Source organism: Salmo salar, chromosome ssa10, assembly GCF_905237065.1.
Source record: "Salmo salar chromosome ssa10, Ssal_v3.1, whole genome shotgun sequence".
NCBI classification, from domain to species: Eukaryota; Metazoa; Chordata; class Actinopteri; order Salmoniformes; family Salmonidae; genus Salmo; species Salmo salar.
This window is the reverse complement of record NC_059451.1, coordinates 58,593,238-58,615,582: the sequence shown is the minus strand read 5'-3', so window position 1 is coordinate 58,615,582 and position 22,345 is coordinate 58,593,238. Positions and strand designations below refer to the sequence as shown.

The following is a 22,345-nucleotide window of genomic DNA, read 5'->3' as shown; positions in this document are numbered from 1 at the left end:
GGCCAGGATGAGGAGCCCTCTACCCCCTCAGACACTGGCCAGGATGAGGAGCCCTCTACCTCCTCAGACACTGGCCAGGATGAGGAGCCCTCTACCCCCTCAGACACTGACCAGGATGAGGAGCCCTCTACCCCCTCAGACACTGGCCAGGATGAGGAGCCCTCTACCCCCACTGGCCAGGATGAGGAGCCCTCTACCCCCTCTGGCACTGGCCAGGATGAGGAGCCCTCTACCCCCTCAGACACTGGCCAGGATGAGGAGCCCTCTACCCTCCTCAGACACTGGCCAGGATGAGGAGCCCTCTACCTCCTCAGACACTGGCCAGGATGAGGAGCTCTCTACCTCCTCAGACACCGGCCAGGATGAGGAGCCCTCTACCCTCCTCAGACACTGGTCAGGATGAGGAGCCCTCTACCCCCACTGGCCAGGATGAGGAGCCCTCTACCCTCCTCAGACACTTGTCAGGATGAGGAGCCCTCTACCCCCTCAGACACTGGCCAGGATGAGGAGCCCTCTACCTCCTCAGACACTGGCCAGGATGAGGAGCCCTCTACCTCCTCAGACACCGGCCAGGATGAGGAGCCCTCTACCCTCCTCAGACACTGGTCAGGATGAGGAGCCCTCTACCCCCACTGGCCAGGATGAGGAGCCCTCTACCCTCCTCAGACACTGGTCAGGATGAGGAGCCCTCTACCCCCTCAGACACTGGCCAGGATGAGGAGCCCTCTACCCCCTCAGACACTGGCCAGGATGAGGAGCTCTCTACCCCCTCAGACACTGGCCAGGATGAGGAGCCCTCTACCTCCTCAGACACTGGCCAGGATGAGGAGCCCTCTAACCTCCTCAGACACTGGCCAGGATGAGGAGCACTCTACCTTCTCAGCCACTGGCCAGGATGAGGAGCCCTCTAACCTCCTCAGACACTGGCCAGGATGAGGAGCCCTCTACCTCCTCAGCCACTGGCCAGGATGAGGAGCCCTCTAACCTCCTCAGACACTGGCCAGGATGAGGAGCCCTCTAACCTCCTCAGACACTGGCCAGGATGAGGAGCCCTCTACCCCCTCAGCCAGACTTGCCAGGATGAGGAGCCCTCAACCCCCACTGGCCAGGATGAGGAGCCCTCTACCCCCACTGGCCAGGATGAGGAGCCCTCTACCCCCTCAGACACTGGCCAGGATGAGGAGCCCTCTACCCCCTCAGACACTGGCCAGGATGAGGAGCCCTCTACCCCTTCAGACACTGGCCAGGATGAGGAGCCCTCTACCCCCTCAGACACTGGCCAGGATGAGGAGCCCTCTACCCCCTCAGACACTGGCCAGGATGAGGAGCCCTCTACCCCCTCAGACACTGGACAGGATGAGGAGCCCTCTACCCCCTCAGACACTGGCCAGGATGAGGAGCCCTCTAACCTCCTCAGACACTGGCCAGGATGAGGAGCCCTCTAACCTCCTCAGACACTGGCCAGGATGAGGAGCCCTCTACCCCCTCAGCCAGACTTGCCAGGATGAGGAGCCCTCAACCCCCACTGGCCAGGATGAGGAGCCCTCTACCCCCACTGGCCAGGATGAGGAGCCCTCTACCCTCCTCAGACAATGGTCAGGATGAGGAGCCCTCTACCCCCTCAGACACTGGCCAGGATGAGGAGCCCTCTACCCCCTCAGACACTGGCCAGGATGAGGAGCCCTCTACCCCCTCAGACACTGGCCAGGATGAGGAGCCCTCTACCTCCTAAGACACTGGCCAGGATGAGGAGCCCTCTACCCCCTCAGCCACACTGGCCAGGATGAGGAGCCCTCTACCCCCACTGGCCAGGATGAGGAGCCCTCTACCCCCACTGGCCAGGATGAGGAGCCCTCTACCCCCTCAGACACTGACCAGGATGAGGAGCCCTCTACCCCCTCAGACACTGGCCAGGATGAGGAGCCCTCTACCCCCACTGGCCAGGATGGGGAGCCCTCTACCCCCTCACACACTGGCCAGGATGAGGAGCCCTCTACCTCCTCAGACACTGGTCAGGATGAGGAGCCCTCAACCCCCACTGGCCAGGATGAGGAGCCCTCTACCCCCACTGGCCAGGATGAGGAGCCCTCTACCCTCCTCAGACACTGGCCAGGATGAGGAGCCCACTACCCCCTCAGACACTGGCCAGGATGAGGAGCCCTCTACCCCCTCAGACACTGGCCAGGATGAGGAGCCCTCTACCCCCTCAGACACTGGCCAGGATGAGGAGCCCTCTACCCCCTAAGACACTGGCCAGGATGAGGAGCCCTCTACCTCCTCAGACACTGGCCAGGATGAGGAGCCCTCTACCCCCTCAGCCACACTGGCCAGGATGAGGAGCCCTCTACCCCCACTGGCCAGGATGAGGAGCCCTCTACCCCCTCAGACACTGACCAGGATGAGGAGCCCTCTACCCCCTCAGACACTGGCCAGGATGAGGAGCCCTCTACCCCCTCAGACACTGGCCAGGATGAGGAGCCCTCTACCCCTAAGACACTGGCCAGGATGAGGAGCCCTCTACCTCCTCAGACACTGGCCAGGATGAGGAGCCCTCTACCCCTCAGACACTGGCCAGGATGAGGAGCCCTCTAACCTCCTCACACTGGCCAGGATGAGGAGCCCTCTACCCCCTCAGACACTGGCCAGGATGAGGAGCCCTCTACCCCTTCAGACACTGGCCAGGATGAGGAGCCCTCTACCCCCTCAGACACTGGCCAGGATGAGGAGCCCTCTACCCCTACTGGCCACACAGGTGTCTTCACAAATGTTGTCTGAGGATGAAGACCCATTTGCTTCCACTTCTCCTCAGCAGGATTCTTCAGGTGTGTATATGCGCACGCGCATATGTTTATGTGTGTGTGTGTGTGGGTACACGCGCATGTGTTTATGTGTGTGTGTGTGTGTGTGTGGGTACACGCACATGTGTTTATGTGTGTGTGTGTTATGTGTGTCTGTGTGGGGACACGCGCATGTGTTTATGTGTGTGTGTGTGTGTGGGTACACGCACATGTGTTTATGTGTGTGTGTGTGTGTGGGTACACGCGCATGTGTTTATGTGTGTGTGTGTGGGTACACGCACATGTGTTTATGTGTGTGTGTGGGTACACGCACATATGTTTATGTGTGTCTGTGTGGGTACACGCGCATGTGTTTATGTGTGTGTGGGTACACGCACATGTGTTTATGTGTGTGTGTGTGTGTGGGTACACGCGCATGTGTTTATGTGTGTGTGTGTGGGTACACACGCATGTGTTTATGTGTGTGTGTGTCGGTACACGCGCATGTATTTATGTGTGCATCCCTGCATAACATAAACAAAATAAATCATTTCCCTTTTGCAAAGTTTTAAGTTTGCATATTGTCGGTAACAATGATGATTGTATTATTACTGTGTATGTATGTGGGATGTTCCACCACTATAAATGCTGTGAATAACGTGTGTAAACAAAGGCCCATGTGCTCTCCATTAGAAACACCTGTAGCCGCATCCCCACCAAATCCTGCTGCTGAGGAGCCCTCTACCTCCTCAGACACTGGCCAGGATGAGGAGCCCTCTACCCCCTCAGACACTGACCAGGATGAGGAGCCCTCTACCACCTCAGACACTGGCCAGGATGAGGAGCCCTCTACCCTCCTCAGACACTGGTCAGGATGAGGAGCCCTCTACCCCCTCAGACACTGGCCAGGATGAGGAGCCCTCTACCCCCTCAGACACTGGCCAGGATGAGGAGCCCTCTACCCCCTCAGACACTGGCCAGGATGAGGAGCCCTCTACCCCCTCAGACACTGGCCAGGATGAGGAGCCCTCTACCTCCTCAGACACTGGCCAGGATGAGGAGCCCTCTACCCCCTCAGCCACACTGGCCAGGATGAGGAGCCCTCTACCCCCACTGGCCAAGATGAGGAGCCCTCTACCCCCTCAGACACTGACCAGGATGAGGAGCCCTCTACCCCCTCAGACACTGGCCAGGATGAGGAGCCCTCTACCCCCTCAGACACTGACCAGGGTGAGGAGCCCTCTACCCCCTCAGACACTGGCCAGGATGAGGAGCCCTCTACCCCCTCAGACACTGGCCAGGATGAGGAGCCCTCTACCCCCACTGGCCACACAGGTGTCTTCACAAATGTTGTCTGAGGATGAAGACCCATTTGCTTCCACTTCTCCTCAGCAGGATTCTTCAGGTGTGTATATGCGCACGCGCATGTGTTTATGTGTGTGTGTGGGTACACGCACATATGTTTATGTGTGTGTGTGTGTGGGTACACGCGCATGTGTTTATGTGTGTGTGTGTGTGTGTGTGTGTGGGTACACGCACATGTGTTTATGTGTGTGTGTGTGTGTGTGTGTGGGTACACGCACATGTGTTTATGTGTGTGTGTGTGGGTACACGCGCATGTGTTTATGTGTGCATCCCTGCATAACATAAACAAAATAAATAATTTCCCTTTTGCAAAGTTTTACGTTTGCATATTGTCGGTAACAATGATGATTGTATTATTACTGTGTATGTATGTGGGATGTTCCACCACTATAAATGCTGTGAATAACGTGTGTAAACTAAGGCCCATGTGCTCTCCATTAGAAATACCTGTAGCCGCATCCCCACCAAATCCTGCTGCTGAGGAGCCCTCTACCTCCTCAGACACTGGCCAGGATGAGGAGCCCTCTACCCCCTCAGACACTGACCAGGATGAGGAGCCCTCTACCCCCTCAGACACTGACCAGGATGAGGAGCCCTCTACCCCCACTGGCCAGGATGAGGAGCCCTCTACCCCCACTGGCCAGGATGAGGAGCCCTCTACCCCCTCAGACACTGGCCAGGATGAGGAGCCCTCTACCCCTTCAGACACTGGCCAGGATGAGGAGCCCTCTACCCCCTCAGACACTGACCAGGATGAGGAGCCCTCTACCCCCTCAGACACTGGCCAGGATGAGGAGCCCTCTACCCCCTCAGACACTGGACAGGATGAGGAGCCCTCTACCTCCTCAGACACTGGCCAGGATGAGGAGCCCTCTACCTCCTCAGACACTGGCCAGGATGAGGAGCCCTCTACCCCTTCAGACACTGGCCAGGATGAGGAGCCCTCTACCCCCTCAGACACTGACCAGGATGAGGAGCCCTCTACCCCCTCAGACACTGGCCAGGATGAGGAGCCCTCTACCCCCTCAGACACTGGACAGGATGAGGAGCCCTCTACCCCCTCAGACACTGGCCAGGATGAGGAGCCCTCTACCCCCTCAGACACTGGCCAGGATGAGGAGCCCTCTACCCCCTCAGACACTGACCAGGATGAGGAGCCCTCTACCCCCTCAGACACTGACCAGGATGAGGAGCCCTCTACCCCCACTGGCCAGGATGAGGAGCCCTCTACCCTCCTCAGACACTGGTCAGGATGAGGAGCCCTCTACCCCCTCAGACACTGGCCAGGATGAGGAGCCCTCTACCCCCTCAGACACTGGCCAGGATGAGGAGCCCTCTACCCCCTCAGACACTGGCCAGGATGAGGAGCCCTCTACCCCCTCAGACACTGACCAGGATGAGGAGCCCTCTACCCCCTCAGACACTGGCCAGGATGAGGAGCCCTCTACCTCCTCAGACACTGGCCAGGATGAGGAGCCCTCTAACCTCCTCAGACACTGGCCAGGATGAGGAGCCCTCTACCCCCTCAGCCACACTGGCCAGGATGAGGAGCCTTCTACCTCCTCAGACACTGGCCAGGATGAGGAGCCCTCTACCCCCACTGGCCAGGATGAGGAGCCCTCTACCCCCTCAGACACTGACCAGGATGAGGAGCCCTCTACCCCCTCAGACACTGACCAGGATGAGGAGCCCTCTACCCTCTCAGACACTGGCCAGGATGAGGAGCCCTCTACCCCCACAGGTGTCTTCACAAATGTGTCTGAGGATTCTTGCTTCCACTTCTCCTCAGCAGGATTCTTCAGGTGTGTTTATGCGCACGCGCATGTGTTTATGTGTGTGTGTGTGTGTCTGTGTGTGTGGGTACACGCACATGTGTTTATGTGTGTGTGTGTGTGTGTGTGGGTACACGCGCATGTGTTTATGTGTGTGTGTGTGTGTCTGTGTGTGTGGGTACACGCACATGTGTTTATGTGTGTGTGTGTGTGTGTGGGTACACGCGCATGTGTTTATGTGTGTGTGTGTGAGTACACGCACATGTGTTTATGTGTGTGTGTGTGTGTGTGGGGGTACACGCACATGTGTTTATGTGTGTGTGTTTGTGTGTGTGTGGGTACACGCACATGTGTTTATGTGTGTGTGTGTGGGTACACGCGCATGTGTTTATGTGTGTGTGTGTGTGGGTACACGCACATGTGTTTATGTGTGTGTGTGTGTGTGTGGGTACACGCGCATGTGTTTATGTGTGCATCCCTGCATAACATAAACAAAATAAATAATTTCCCTTTTGCAAAGTTTTAAGTTTGCATATTGTCGGTAACAATGATGATTGTATTATTACTGTGTATGTATGTGGGATGTTCCACCACTATAAATGCTGTGAATAACGTGTGTAAACTAAGGCCCATGTGCTCTCCATTAGAAATACCTGTAGCCGCATCCCCACCAAATCCTGCTGCTGAGGAGCCCTCTACCTCCTCAGACACTGGCCAGGATGAGGAGCCCTCTACCCCCTCAGACACTGGCCAGGATGAGGAGCCCTCTACCCCCTCAGACACTGACCAGGATGAGGAGCCCTCTACCCCCTCAGACACTGACCAGGATGAGGAGCCCTCTACCCCCACTGGCCAGGATGAGGAGCCCTCTACCCTCCTCAGACACTGGTCAGGATGAGGAGCCCTCTACCCCCTCAGACACTGGCCAGGATGAGGAGCCCTCTACCCCCTCAGACACTGGCCAGGATGAGGAGCCCTCTACCCCCTCAGACACTGGCCAGGATGAGGAGCCCTCTACCCCCTCAGACACTGACCAGGATGAGGAGCCCTCTACCCCTCAGACACTGGCCAGGATGAGGAGCCCTCTACCTCCTCAGACACTGGCCAGGATGAGGAGCCCTCTAACCTCCTCAGACACTGGCCAGGATGAGGAGCCCTCTACCCCCTCAGCCACACTGGCCCGGATGAGGAGCCTTCTACCTCCTCAGACACTGGCCAGGATGAGGAGCCCTCTACCCCCACTGGCCAGGATGAGGAGCCCTCTACCCCTCAGACACTGACCAGGATGAGGAGCCCTCTACCCCCTCAGACACTGACCAGGATGAGGAGCCCTCTACCCTCTCAGACACTGGCCAGGATGAGGAGCCCTCTACCCCCACAGGTGTCTTCACAAATGTGTCTGAGGATTCTTGCTTCCACTTCTCCTCAGCAGGATTCTTCAGGTGTGTTTATGCGCACGCGCATGTGTTTATGTGTGTGTGTGTGTGTCTGTGTGTGTGGGTACACGCACATGTGTTTATGTGTGTGTGTGTGTGTGTGTGGGTACACGCGCATGTGTTTATGTGTGTGTGTGTGTGTCTGTGTGTGTGGGTACACGCACATGTGTTTATGTGTGTGTGTGTGTGTGTGGGTACACGCGCATGTGTTTATGTGTGTGTGTGTGAGTACACGCACATGTGTTTATGTGTGTGTGTGTGTGTGTGGGGGTACACGCACATGTGTTTATGTGTGTGTGTTTGTGTGTGTGTGGGTACACACACATGTGTTTATGTGTGTGTGTGTGGGTACACGCGCATGTGTTTATGTGTGTGTGTGTGTGGGTACACGCACATGTGTTTATGTGTGTGTGTGTGTGTGTGGGTACACGCGCATGTGTTTATGTGTGCATCCCTGCATAACATAAACAAAATAAATAATTTCCCTTTTGCAAAGTTTTAAGTTTGCATATTGTCGGTAACAATGATGATTGTATTATTACTGTGTATGTATGTGGGATGTTCCACCACTATAAATGCTGTGAATAACGTGTGTAAACTAAGGCCCATGTGCTCTCCATTAGAAATACCTGTAGCCGCATCCCCACCAAATCCTGCTGCTGAGGATGAACCACTGTCTACAGACCCTGTCTACAGACCCTGTCTACAGACCCTGTCTACAGACCCTGTCTACAGACCCTGTCTACAGACCCTGTCTACAGACCCTGTCTACAGATCCTGTCTACAGATCCTGTCTACAGACCCTGCTGACTGGCCTTCAGTTCTGACTGACAGAATTCGGACACAACTAGTTTTGCAGAGGACCAAGTGAGGTACCACCTGACTTTGTTTTCCCCAAGGAATGAGAGTGATGAAAGAAGATGTCACCGCCAGTATTTCAGGAAGAACTTGGTGTGTGGTGAAAATAATCCCTGGAGGTGTATTCTGAAAGAAACACCAGCCTCTTCTGCTTCTACTGCAAACTCTTTTCTAAGAAGAAATCAAATTTAGCAAACATCAAGACTGACAGACTTGTAAACATGCAAGTTCTTTGCTGACTTCACACAACAGCAGTCCAGAACACCAGAACTACATGAAAACATGGAAAGAACTGGCAATGAGGATAAAAAAAGGGGAAACAATTGATAAGCATGAGATTGCACTTATGGAGGCTGAGAGGACAAGATGGAGAGAGGTGTTGATACTGTACGTCTGGCTGCTATTGTGTAGTCTCTGGCTATTAGAAATCTGGCACTAAGGGGACACACGGGAACACTGTCCTCTCCATCAAATGGACATTTCCTCTGAGAGGTTGAAACTGATGGCACAATTTGATCCAGTCATGAAAGAGCACCTTAACCGTGTCCAAAAAAGGGACCTCGAGTCAAACCATCAGCTAACTTGGCCACCAAATACAGAATGAACTCATTGATTTGTTGAGCAGCAAGGTCCTTTCAATAACGGTGAGTGACATCGAGCTGGTAAAATTCTTCTCTATCGTTCTAGATTGCACCTCAGATGTCAGCCACACTGAACAGTTGTCAGTTGTGAAACAGAATTGTTTCACTGAAGGAGGAGCCGTACATAAAGGAATATTTTATGGGGTTTTTGGAGGCAGAGGAGTCCACGGGCAAACATTTGGCATCCCTGATTCTCAAAAGATTAGAGGAGCTAGAAATTCCTTTTGAGGACTGCAGAGGACAGTGTTATGATAATGGGGCCAACATGAGAGGGAAAAACAAAGATGTCCAAGCCAGACTCCTGGAAATGAATCCAAGAGCTCTATTGGTGCCATGTTGGGATCACACATTGAACCTGGTTGTGGCTGATGCTGCTAAAAGTTCTGTCGACGCCACAGGTTACTTTGGCATCTTACAACAAACTGTACACCTTGTTCTCAGCCTCCACACAGCGATGGGACATCCTGAAAAAAAAACATGTGGACATCACTTTGAAGATGTGGACTGAGACAAGGTGGGAGAGTAAAGTTAAGAGTGTTGAGACACTGAGGTATCAGGCAGCAGCGGTGAGAGAGGCACTGATTGAGGTGAGGGATCAAACCAAAGACCCTGTGATATAGACTGAGGCCCAGTCCTTGTCAGAGGAGGTGGGATCATACCGCTTCAGCATCTGTACAGTGGTGTGGAATGACATCTGGAGCCAGATCCAACATGTGAGCAAGCTGATGCCGTCTCCCAGTATGCATGTAGATGTTGCAGTCAGTCTTTTCAGAAAGACAGAGAGAGGTCTCAGCAACTACAGGGCAACAGGCTTTATGACTGCACAAACGTCAGCCAAGGATATTTGCGAGGGTATGAATGTAGAGGCTGTTCTATAACAAAAAAGGCTGAGGTCCATAAAGCGGCACTTTTCATACAAATCATTTTTATGAGCCTTTGAGTGATGCCCTGAAGAAGCTGGAGGTGAACATTTGTCAATGTTGTTGTTGACGCTGCAACCTCAGCCCTTCAGGAAAGATTTTCCACATTGGAAAAGGCGGGAGAGAAGTTTGGAGTGCTGTCAACCTTCCAAAGTCTCTCAAATGAGGAGCTGACAGAACAATGTGAGGCCCTTACTATGATACTGCACTATAAAGAACACTCAGACTTGGATGGCAGAGAGCTTGCACAGGAACTGAAGAACTCCCGTGTGGCTCAGTTGGTAGAGCATGGTGTTCGCAACGCCAGGGTTGTGGGTTCGATTCCCACGGGGGACCAGTACGGAAGAAAAAAAATGTATGAAATGTATGCATTCACTACTGTAAGTCGCTCTGGATAAGAGCGTCTGCTAAATGACTAAAATGTAAATGTAAACTTCCCTGACTTGCCATCGAGGACCATGACCCTGCTGATATTAAGACATGAAAGGGAGCTCTCAGAAATGTATCCAAATTTGTAGACTGCCCACAGAATTTGTGTTACTCTTCCAGTGACCTGTAGCTAAAGCAGAGAGGAACTTATCAAATCCTACCTGAGGTCCACCATGTCACAGGAACACCTTAGTGGCCTTGCTGTCATTAGTATTAACCATGCAATTGCTGGGCAGATTTCTTATGAAGATGTAATTGATGACTAGGCATCAAGGAAGGTAAGAAAGGTCAGGGTTTAGATGGCAGTTGTGTCATTTAGTTTGTGTGTTTCTTATTTGAAAGTGCAATAGTGTAATAATCAGGTTTTCTTCTTTATAAGTGTGTTATTCTATTTGTGTATTTGTGTGATTTAGGATTTGTGCAATTTTGTTTTATTTGTGTGTTTTTTGTTATAATAGTGTAATAATTATATTCACTTTTTTATTTGTATTTATATACTACAATTTGTTTCTATTTGTCTTTGTTACTTCTTTTTGATATTTATGAGTCTTATTTTTGTATATATTTTTATATTTGCCCTACTGGTCAAAAGTTTTAGAACATCTACACATTCAAGGGTTTTTCTTAATTTTTTTTCTATTTTCTAAATTGTAGAATAATAGTGAAGACATCCAAACTATGAAATAACACACATGGAATCATGTTGTAACCAAAAAAGTCTTAAACAAATCAAAATATATTTTATATTCGAGATCCTTCAAATAGCCACCCTTTGCCTTGATGACACCTTCTCTCAACTAGCTTCACCTGGAATACTTTTCCAACAGTCTTGAAGGAGTTCCCACATATGCTGAGCCCTTGTTGGCTGCTTTTCCTTCACTCTGCGGTCTGACTCATCCCAAACCATCTCAATTTGGTTGAGGTTGGGGGATTGTGGAGGCCAGGTCATCTGATGCAGCACTCCATCACTCTCCTTCTTGGTAAAATATCCCTTACACAGCCTGGAGGTGTGTTGGGTCATTGTCCTATGGAAAACAAATGATAGTCCCACTAAGCCCAAACCAGATGGGATGGCATATCGCTGCAGAATGCTGTGGTAGCCATGCTGGTTAAGTGTGCCTTGAATTCTTAATAAATCACAGACAGTGTCACCAGCAAAGCACCCCCACACAATAACACCTCCTCCTCCATGCTTTACGGTGGGAACTACACATGCGGAGATCATCCGTTCACCCACACCGTGTCTCACAAAGACACGGCGGTTGGAACCAAAAATCGCTAATTTGGACTCAACAGACCAAAGGACAAATTTCCACTGGTTTAATGTCCATTTCTCGTGTTTCTTGGCCCAAGCAAGTCTCTTCTTCTTATTGGTGTCCTTTAGTAGTGGTTTCTTTGCAGCAATTCGACCATGAAGGCCTGATTCACGCAGTCTCCTCTGAACAGTTGATGTTGAGATGTGTCTGTTACTTGAACTCTGTGAAGCATTTATTTGGGCTGGTAACTCTGGTAACTCTAATGAACTTATCCTCTGCAGCAGAGGGAACTCTGGGTGTTCCTTTCCTGTGGCGGCCCTCATGAGAGCCAGTTTCATCATAGCGCTTGATAGTAATTGCGACTGCACTTGAAGAAACTGATGGACTGTCGTTTCTCTTTGCTTATTTGAGCTGTTCTTGCCATAATATGGACTTGGTCTTTTACCAAATAGGGCTATCTTCTGTATACCACCCCTACCTTGTCACAACACAACTGATTGGCTCAAACGCATTAAGAAGGAAATAAATTCCACAAATGAACTTTTAACAAGGCATACCTGTTAATTGAAATGCATTCCAGGTGACTACCTTATAAAGCTGGTTGAGAGAATACCAAGAGTGTGCAAAGCAGTCATCAAGGCAAAGGGTGGCTACTTTGAAGAATCTCAAATATAAAATATATTTTGATTCGTCTAACACCTTTTTGATTACTAAATGATTCCATATGTGTTATTTCGTAGTTGTAATGTCTTCATTATTATTCTACAATGTAGAAAATAGTAAAAAAAATATAAGAAAAACCCTGGAATGAGTAGTTGTTCTAAAACGGTTGACCGGTAGTGTATCTAGTTTTAAATGTTATGATTATTTATTTGTGTTGTTCCAAATGTCTGAATATAAATGACAGTTAGTGCAGAATAGTGCTTTTCTTTTTTTTGTCAGGGAGCCGTACAAGCTAGAACCCCCACTGCTGAACGGTCTTGAAAACAGACTATGTTCTGGCACATAAGACACCTTAAGATCACAGGATAGTTGGGTATACATTGCAACAAAAACCTGAATTGTAGTTTAAGAAACCTAAAATAAATAAATCAATTTAGAGAGTTAGCTAATCAATGCTATAAAACTAGATGACATACCCTTGGTCTGAAGTTGATGATCCTGTTGAGCTTGGCGATCAGGCAGGGTTTCCCATCCTTGAAGCCGAAGTTTTCATCATGACCATCCAGACCAGAACAGGGTCCCAGCCAGGTACGCTTGAACCTGCAGGCCTTCCTCGCTCCAGCGTCACTCTCCAGCTCACCACGGTCCTTGTACGATGCAGGTAATTCTACAAGCACAAAGAGACACCTATTAGAGCAGACAATATAGACCAGACACAGCATAACTAAACCCTAACAGGGTACATTAATACATAACTAAACCCTAACAGGGTACATTAATACATAACTAAACTCTAACAGGGTACATTAATACATAACTAATCCCTAACAGGGTATATTAATACACCACACACAGCATAACTAAACCCTAACAGGGTACATTAATACACCACACACAGCATAACTAAACCCTAACAGGGTACCTAAAAATGTTTAAGCCAGCGTGTGTGTTCTGTAAAAGCCTACAGAAGTAGTTTGTGTCTTCATAAAGTAACCTACACGACAACAACACCAGTTTAAAATAACCCCACGTCAATGTACCAGACGTTAAACAATCATGTTTAACAATATTAAACACCCAACATAAATTCAATCAATCAGCCAATGATCAATCTGACATTATATTGCATATTGATTAAGCCATGCATATTCATTCACTACTATTCCAGACCTGCATCCCAGATGGGAACCTATTCCCTATTTAGTGCCCTGGTCAAAAAGGCTCTAGAGTGGCTCAGCAATCTAAGTCACCGCATCTCAGTGCTAGATGTGTCACTACAGACCCTGGTTCGATCCCGTGCTGTATCACTGCCGGCCGTGATCGGGAGTCCCATAGGGCGGTGCATAATTGGCCCAGCGCCGTCCGGGTTAGGGGACGGTTTGGCCGGGGTAGGCCGTCATAGTAAAACAATAATTTGTTCTTAACTGACTTGCTTAGTTAAATAAAGGTTACATAAATAAAAGTAGTGCACTATAAAGGGAATATAGTGCCATTTGGGACTAGATATGGATAGTGTCTACTAGTCTGTACTAGTGTCTACTATTTTCTATTAGTCTGTACTATTTTCTACTAGTCTGTACTAGTGTCTACAGGTCTGTACTAGTGTATACTAGTGTCTACTAGTCTGTACTAGTGTCTACAGGTCTGTACTAGTGTCTACTAGTCTGTACTAGTGTCTACTAGTTTTTACTGGTCTGTACTAGTGTCTACTAGTCTGTATTAGAGTCTACTAGTGTCTACTAGTCTGTACTAGTGTCTACTAGTCTGTACTAGTGTCCACTAGTGTCTACTAGTCTGTACTAGTGTCTACTAGTCTGTACTAGTGTCAAAAGGTCTGTACTAGTGTCTACTAGTCTGTACTAGTGTCTACAGGTCTGTACTAGTGTCTACTAGTCTGTACCAGTGTCTACTAGTGCCTACTAGTCTGTAATAGTGTCTACTAGTCTGTACTAGTGTCTACTAGTGTCTACAGGTCTGTACTAGTGTCTACTAGTCTGTACTAGTGTCTACTAGTATCTACTAGTCTGTACTAGTGTCTACTAGTCTGTACTAGTGTCTACTAGTGTCTACAGGTCTGTACTAGTGTCTACTAGGCTGTACTAGTGTCTACTAGTCTGTACCAGTGTATACTAGTGACTACTAGTCTGTACTAGTGTCTACTAGTGTCTACTAGTCTGTACTAGTGACTACTAGTCTGTACAGGTCTGTACTAGTGTCTACTAGTGTCTACTAGTCTGTTCCAGTGTCTACTAGTGTCTACTAGTCTGTACTAGTGTCTACTAGTGTCTACTAGTCTGTACTAGTGTCTACTAGTGTCGACTAGTCTGTACTAGTGTCAACTGGTGTCTACTAGCCTGTACTAGTGTCTACTAGTGTCTACTAGTGTTCTACTAGTCTGTACCAGTGTCTACTAGTGTCTACTAGTCTGTACCAGTGTCTATTAGTGTCTACAGGTCTGTACTAGTGTCTACTAGTCTGTACTAGTGTCTACTAGTGTCTACAGGTCTGTACTAGTGTCTACTAGTCTGTACCAGTGTCTACTAGTGCCTACTAGTCTGTAATAGTGTCTACTAGTCTGTACTAGTGTCTACTAGTGTCTACTAATGTCTACAGGTCTGTACTAGTGTCTACTAGTCTGTACTAGTGTCTACTAGTATCTACTAGTCTGTACTAGTGTCTACTAGTCTGTACTAGTGTCTACAGGTCTGTACTAGTGTCTACTAGGCTGTATTAGTGTCTACCAGTCTGTACCAGTGTCTACTAGTGACTACTAGTCTGTACTAGTGTCTACTAGTCTGTACTAGTGTCTACTAATCTGTACTAGTGTCTACAGGTCTGTACTAGTGTCTACTAGTCTGTACTAGTGTCTACTAGTGTCTACTAGTGTTCTACTAGTCTGTACCAGCGTCTACTAGTGTCTACTAGTCTGAACCAGTGTCTACTAGTGTCTACAGGTCTGTACTAGTGTCTACTAGTCTGTACTAGTGTCTACTAGTCTGTACTAGTGTCTACTAGTCTGTACTAGTGTCTACTAGTCTGTACTAGTTTCGACTAGTCTGTACTAGTGTCTAATAGTGTCTACTAGTCTGTACTAGTGTCTACTAGTCTGTACTAGTGTCTACAGGTCTGTACTAGTGTCTACATGTCTGTACTAGTGTCTACAGGTCTGTACTAGTGTCTACAGGTCTGTACTAGTGTCTACAGGTCTGTACTAGTGTCTACTAGTCTGTACTAGTTTCTACTAGTCTGTACTAGTGTCTACTAGTGTCTACTAGTCTGTACTAGTGTCTACTAGTCTGTACCAGTGTCTACTAGTGACTACTAGTCTGTACTAGTGTCTACTAGTGTCTACTAGTCTGTACTAGTGACTACTAGTCTGTACAGGTCTGTACTAGTGTCTACCTAGTGTCTACTGTGTCTACTAGCCTGTACTAGTGTCTACTAGTGTCTACTAGTGTTCTACTAGTCTGTACCAGTGTCTACTAGTGTCTACTAGTCTGTACCAGTGTCTATTAGTGTCTACTAGTCTGTACTAGTGTCTACTAGTGTCTACAGGTCTGTACTAGTGTCTACTAGTCTGTACCAGTGTCTACTAGTGCCTACTAGTCTGTAATAGTGTCTACTAGTCTGTACTAGTGTCTACTAGTGTCTACTAGTGTCTACAGGTCTGTACTAGTGTCTACTAGTCTGTACTAGTGTCTACTAATATCTACTAGTCTGTAATAGTGTCTACTAGTCTGCACTAGTGTCTACTAGTGTCTACAGGTCTGTACTAGTGTCTACTAGGCTGTACTAGTGTCTACTAGTCTGTACCAGTGTCTACTAGTGACTACTAGTCTGTACTAGTGTCTACTAGTGTCTACAAGTCTGTACTAGTGACTACTAGTCTGTACAGGTCTGTACTAGTGTCTACTAGTGTCTACTAGTCTGTTCCAGTGTCTACTAGTCTGTACTAGTGTCTACTAGTGTCGACTAGTCTGTACTAGTGTCAACTAGTGTCTACTAGCCTGTACTAGTGTCTACTAGTGTCTACTAGTGTTCTACTAGTCTGTACCAGTGTCTACTAGTGTCTACTAGTCTGTACCAGTGTCTATTAGTGTCTACAGGTCTGTACTAGTGTCTACTAGTCTGTACTAGTGTCTACTGGTCTGTACTAGTGTCTACAGGTCTGTACTAGTGTCTACAGGTCTGTACTAGTGTCTACTATTCTGTACTAGTGTCTACTAGTCTGTACAGTGTCTACTAGTGTCTACTAGTCTGTACCAGTGTCTATTAGTGTCTACAGGTCTGTACTAGTGTCTACTAGTCTGTACTAGTGTCTACTGGTCTGTACTAGTGTCTACAGGTCTGTACTAGTGTCTACAGGTCTGTACTAGTGTCTACAGGTCTGTACTAGTGTCTACTAGTCTGTACTAGTGTCTACTAGTCTGTACTAGTGTCTACTAGTCTGTACTAGTGCAGGTCTGTACTAGTGTCTACTAGTCTGTACTAGTGTCTACATCTGTCTAGTGTCTACTAGTCTGTACTAGTGTCTACTAGTGCCTACTAGTCTGTACTAGTGTCTACTAGTCTGTACTAGTGTCTACTAGTGTCTACTAGTGTCTACAGGTCTGTACTAGTGTCTACTAGTCTGTACTAGTGTCTACTAGTATCTACTAGTCTGTACTAGTGTCTACTAGTCTGTACTAGTGTCTACTAGTGTCTACAGGTCTGTACTAGTGTCTACTAGGCTGTACTAGTGTCTACTAGTCTGTACCAGTGTCTATTAGTGTCTACAGGTCTGTACTAGTGTCTACTAGTCTGTACTAGTGTCTACTAGTGTCTACAGGTCTGTACTAGTGTCTACTAGTCTGTACCAGTGTCTACTAGTGCCTACTAGTCTGTAATAGTGTCTACTAGTCTGTACTAGTGTCTACTAGTGTCTACAGGTCTGTACTAGTGTCTACTAGTCTGTACTAGTGTCTACTAATATCTACTAGTCTGTAATAGTGTCTACTAGTCTGCACTAGTGTCTACAGGTCTGTACTAGTGTCTACTAGGCTGTACTAGTGTCTACTAGTCTGTACCAGTGTCTACTAGTGACTACTAGTCTGTACTAGTGTCTACTAGTGTCTACAAGTCTGTACTAGTGACTACTAGTCTGTACAGGTCTGTACTAGTGTCTACTAGTGTCTACTAGTCTGTTCCAGTGTCTACTAGTCTGTACTAGTGTCTACTAGTGTCGACTAGTCTGTACTAGTGTCAACTAGTGTCTACTAGCCTGTACTAGTGTCTACTAGTGTCTACTAGTGTTCTACTAGTCTGTACCAGTGTCTACTAGTGTCTACTAGTCTGTACCAGTGTCTATTAGTGTCTACAGGTCTGTACTAGTGTCTACTAGTCTGTACTAGTGTCTACTGGTCTGTACTAGTGTCTACAGGTCTGTACTAGTGTCTACAGGTCTGTACTAGTGTCTACTATTCTGTACTAGTGTCTACTAGTCTGTACAGTGTCTACTAGTGTCTACTAGTCTGTACCAGTGTCTATTAGTGTCTACAGGTCTGTACTAGTGTCTACTAGTCTGTACTAGTGTCTACTGGTCTGTACTAGTGTCTACAGGTCTGTACTAGTGTCTACAGGTCTGTACTAGTGTCTACTAGTCTGTACTAGTGTCTACTAGTCTGTACTAGTGTCAACAGGTCTGTACTAGTGTCTACTAGTCTGTACTAGTGTCTACAGGTCTGTACTAGTGTCTACTAGTCTGTACCAGTGTCTACTAGTGCCTACTAGTCTGTAATAGTGTCTACTAGTCTGTACTAGTGTCTACTAGTGTCTACTAGTGTCTACAGGTCTGTACTAGTGTCTACTAGTCTGTACTAGTGTCTACTAGTATCTACTAGTCTGTACTAGTGTCTACTAGTCTGTACTAGTGTCTACTAGTGTCTACAGGTCTGTACTAGTGTCTACTAGGCTGTACTAGTGTCTACTAGTCTGTACCAGTGTCTACTAGTGACTACTAGTCTGTACTAGTGTCTACTAGTGTCTACTAGTCTGTACTACTGACTACTAGTCTGTACAGGTCTGTACTAGTGTCTACTAGTCTGTTCCAGTGTCTACTAGTGTCTACTAGTCTGTACTAGTGTCTACTAGTGTCGACTAGTCTGTACTAGTGTCAACTGGTGTCTACTAGCCTTTACTAGTGTCTACTAGTGTCTACTAGTGTTCTACTAGTCTGTACCAGTGTCTACTAGTGTCTACTAGTCTGTACCAGTGTCTATTAGTGTCTACAGGTCTGTACTAGTGTCTACTAGTCTGTACTAGTGTCTACTAGTGTCTACAGGTCTGTACTAGTGTCTACTAGTCTGTACCAGTGTCTACTAGTGCCTACTAGTTTGTAATAGTGTCTACGAATCTGTACTAGTGTCTACTAGTGTCTACTAGTGTCTACAGGTCTGTACTAGTGTCTACTAGTCTGTACTAGTGTCTACTAATATCTACTAGTCTGTACTAGTGTCTACTAGTCTGTACTAGTGTCTACTACTCTGTACTAGTGTCTACTAGTGTCTACAGGTCTGTACTAGTGTCTACTAGGCTGTACTAGTGTCTACTAGTCTGTACCAGTGTCTACTAGTGACTACTAGTCTGTACTAGTCTGTACTAGTGTCTACTAGTCTGTACTAGTGTCTACTAGTCTGTACTAGTGTCAACAGGTCTGTACTAGTGTCTACTAGTCTGTACTAGTGTCTACAGGTCTGTACTAGTGTCTACTAGTCTGTACCAGTGTCTACTAGTGCCTACTAGTCTGTAATAGTGTCTACTAGTCTGTACTAGTGTCTACTAGTGTCTACAGGTCTGTACTAGTGTCTACTAGTGTCTACAGGTCTGTACTAGTGTCCACTAGGCTGTACTAGTGTCTACTAGTCTGTACCAGTGTCTACTAGTGACTACTAGTCTGTACTAGTGTCTACTAGTGTCTACTAGTCTGTACTAGTGACTACTAGTCTGTACAGGTCTGTACTAGTGTCTACTAGTGTCTACTAGTCTGTTCCAGTGTCTACTAGTGTCTACTAGTCTGTTCTAGTGTCAACTGGTGTCTACTAGCCTGTACTAGTGTCTACTAGTGTCTACTAGTGTTCTACTAGTCTGTACCAGTGTCTACTAGTATCTACTAGTCTGTACCAGTGTCTATTAGTGTCTACAGGTCTGTACTAGTGTCTACTAGTCTGTACTAGTGTCTACTAGTGTCTACAGGTCTGTACTAGTGTCTACTAATCTGTACTAGTGTCTACTAGTGTCTACTAGTGTCTACAGGTCTGTACTAGTGTCTACTAGTCTGTACTAGTGTCTACTAATATCTACTAGTCTGTACTAGTGTCTACTAGTCTGTACTAGTGTCTACTAGTGTCTACAGGTCTGTACTAGTGTCTACTAGGCTGTACTAGTGTCTACTAGTCTGTACCAGTGTCTACTAGTGACTACTAGTCTGTACTAGTGTCTACTAGTGTCTACAAGTCTGTACTAGTGACTACTAGTCTGTACAGGTCTGTACTAGTGTCTACTAGTCTGTACTAGTGTCTACTAGTGTCGACTAGTCTGTACTAGTGTCAACTAGTGTCTACTAGCCTGTACTAGTGTCTACTAGTGTCTACTAGTGTTCTACTAGTCTGTACCAGTGTCTACTAGTGTCTACTAGTCTGTACCAGTGTCTATTAGTGTCTACAGGTCTGTACTAGTGTCTACTAGTCTGTACTAGTGTCTACTAGTCTGTACTAGTGTCTACAGGTCTGTACTAGTGTCTACAGGTCTGTACTAGTGTCTACTAGTCTGTACTAGTGTCTACTAGTATGTACTAGTGTCTACAGGTCTGTACTAGTGTCTACAGGTCTGTACTAGTGTCTACTAGTCTGTACTAGTGTCTACTAGTCTGTACCAGTGTCTACTAGTGTCTACAAGTCTGTACTAGTGTCTACTAGTCTGTACTAGTGTCTACTAGTGCCTACTAGTCTGTACTAGTGTCTACTAGTGTCTACTAGTCTGTACTAGTGTCTACTAGTCTGTACTAGTGTCTACTAGTGTCTACAGGTCTGTACTCGTGTCTACTAGTCTGTACTAGTGTCTACTACTATCTACTAGTCTGTACTAGTGTCTACTAGTCTGTACTAGTGTCTACTAGTCTGTACTAGTGTCTACTAGTGTCTACTAGTCTGTACCAGTGTCTACTAGTGTCTACTAGTCTGTACTAGTGTCTACTAGTGTCTACTAGTCTGTACCAGTGTCTACTAGTGTCTACTAGTCTGTATTAGTGTCTACTAGTGTCTACTAGTCTGTACCAGTGTCTACTAGTGTCTACTAGTCTGTACTAGTGTCTACAGGTCTGTACTAGTGTCTACTAGTCTGTACTAGTGTCTACTAATATCTACTAGTCTGTAATAGTGTCTACTAGTCTGCACTAGTGTCTACTAGTGTCTACAGGTCTGTACTAGTGTCTACTAGGCTGTACTAGTGTCTACTAGTCTGTACCAGTGTCTACTAGTGACTACTAGTCTGTACTAGTGTCTACTAGTGTCTACAAGTCTGTACTAGTGTCTACTAGTCTGTACAGGTCTGTACTAGTGTCTACTAGTGTCTACTAGTCTGTTCCAGTGTCTACTAGTCTGTACTAGTGTCTACTAGTGTCGACTAGTCTGTACTAGTGTCAACTAGTGTCTACTAGCCTGTACTAGTGTCTACTAGTGTTCTACTAGTCTGTACCAGTGTCTACTAGTGTCTACTAGTCTGTACCAGTGTCTATTAGTGTCTACAGGTCTGTACTAGTGTCTACTAGTCTGTACTAGTGTCTACTGGTCTGTACTAGTGTCTACAGGTCTGTACTAGTGTCTACTAGTCTGTACTAGTGTCTACTAGTCTGTACAGTGTCTACTAGTGTCTACTAGTCTGTACCAGTGTCTATTAGTGTCTACAGGTCTGTACTAGTGTCTACTAGTCTGTACTAGTGTCTACTGGTCTGTACTAGTGTCTACAGGTCTGTACTAGTGTCTACAGGTCTGTACTAGTGTCTACTAGTCTGTACTAGTGTCTACTAGTCTGTACTAGTGTCTACAGGTCTGTACTAGTGTCTACTAGTCTGTACTAGTGTCTACAGGTCTGTACTAGTGTCTACTAGTCTGTACCAGTGTCTACTAGTGCCTACTAGTCTGTAATAGTGTCTACTAGTCTGTACTAGTGTCTACTAGTGTCTACAGGTCTGTACTAGTGTCTACTAGTCTGTACTAGTGTCTACTAGTATCTACTAGTCTGTACTAGTGTCTACTAGTCTGTACTAGTGTCTACTAGTGTCTACAGGTCTGTACTAGTGTCTACTAGTCTGTACTAGTGTCTACTAGTCTGTACCAGTGTCTACTAGTGTCTACTAGTCTGTACTAGTGTCTACTAGTGTCTACTAGTCTGTACTAGTGTCTACTAGTCTGTACAGGTCTGTACTAGTGTCTACTAGTGTCTACTAGTCTGTTCCAGTGTCTACTAGTGTCTACTAGTCTGTACTAGTGTCTACTAGTGTTCTACTAGTCTGTACCAGTGTCTACTAGTGTCTACTAGTCTGTACCAGTGTCTATTAGTGTCTACAGGTCTGTACTAGTGTCTACTAGTCTGTACTAGTGTCTACTAGTGTCTACAGGTCTGTACTAGTGTCTACTAGTCTGTACCAGTGTCTACTAGTGCCTACTAGTCTGTAATAGTGTCTACTAGTCTGTACTAGTGTCTACTAGTGTCTACTAGTGTCTACAGGTCTGTACTAGTGTCTACTAGTCTGTACTAGTGTCTACTAATCTGTCTGTACTAGTGTCTACTACTCTGTACTAGTGTCTACTAGTGTCTACAGGTCTGTACTAGTGTCTACTAGGCTGTACTAGTGTCTACTAGTCTGTACCAGTGTCTACTAGTGTCTACTAGTCTGTACTAGTCTGTACTAGTGTCTACTAGTCTGTACTAGTGTCTACTAGTCTGTACTAGTGTCTACTAGTCTGTACTAGTGTCTACAGGTCTGTACTAGTGTCTACTGGTCTGTACTAGTGTCTACAGGTCTGTACTAGTGTCTACTAGTCTGTACTAGTTTCTACTAGTCTGTACTAGTGTCTACTAGTGTCTACTAGTCTGTACTAGTGTCTACTAGTCTGTACTAGTGTCTACTAGGTCTGTACTAGTGTCTACAGGTCTGTACTAGTGTCTACTAGGTCTGTACTAGTGTCTACTA

General features: G+C 47.0%; 1 protein-coding gene and 1 non-coding gene across 2 annotated transcripts in view; one reads left to right on the top strand and one right to left on the bottom strand.

Moving 5' to 3' along the window:
- LOC106560620 (sodium/potassium-transporting ATPase subunit beta-233) overlaps positions 1–22,345 on the bottom strand; it is a 51,201-nt gene that overhangs the window by 6,909 nt on the left and 21,947 nt on the right. Inside the window, exon 4 of the mRNA XM_014123673.2 lies at positions 12,594–12,784. Coding sequence (XP_013979148.1) covers positions 12,594–12,784 — 191 coding nt within the window. The remainder of the gene's footprint in view (positions 1–12,593; positions 12,785–22,345) is intronic.
- On the top strand, positions 10,033–10,115 carry trnaa-cgc (transfer RNA alanine (anticodon CGC)). The gene has a single exon. It is a non-coding gene; the product is annotated as a tRNA-Ala (tRNA).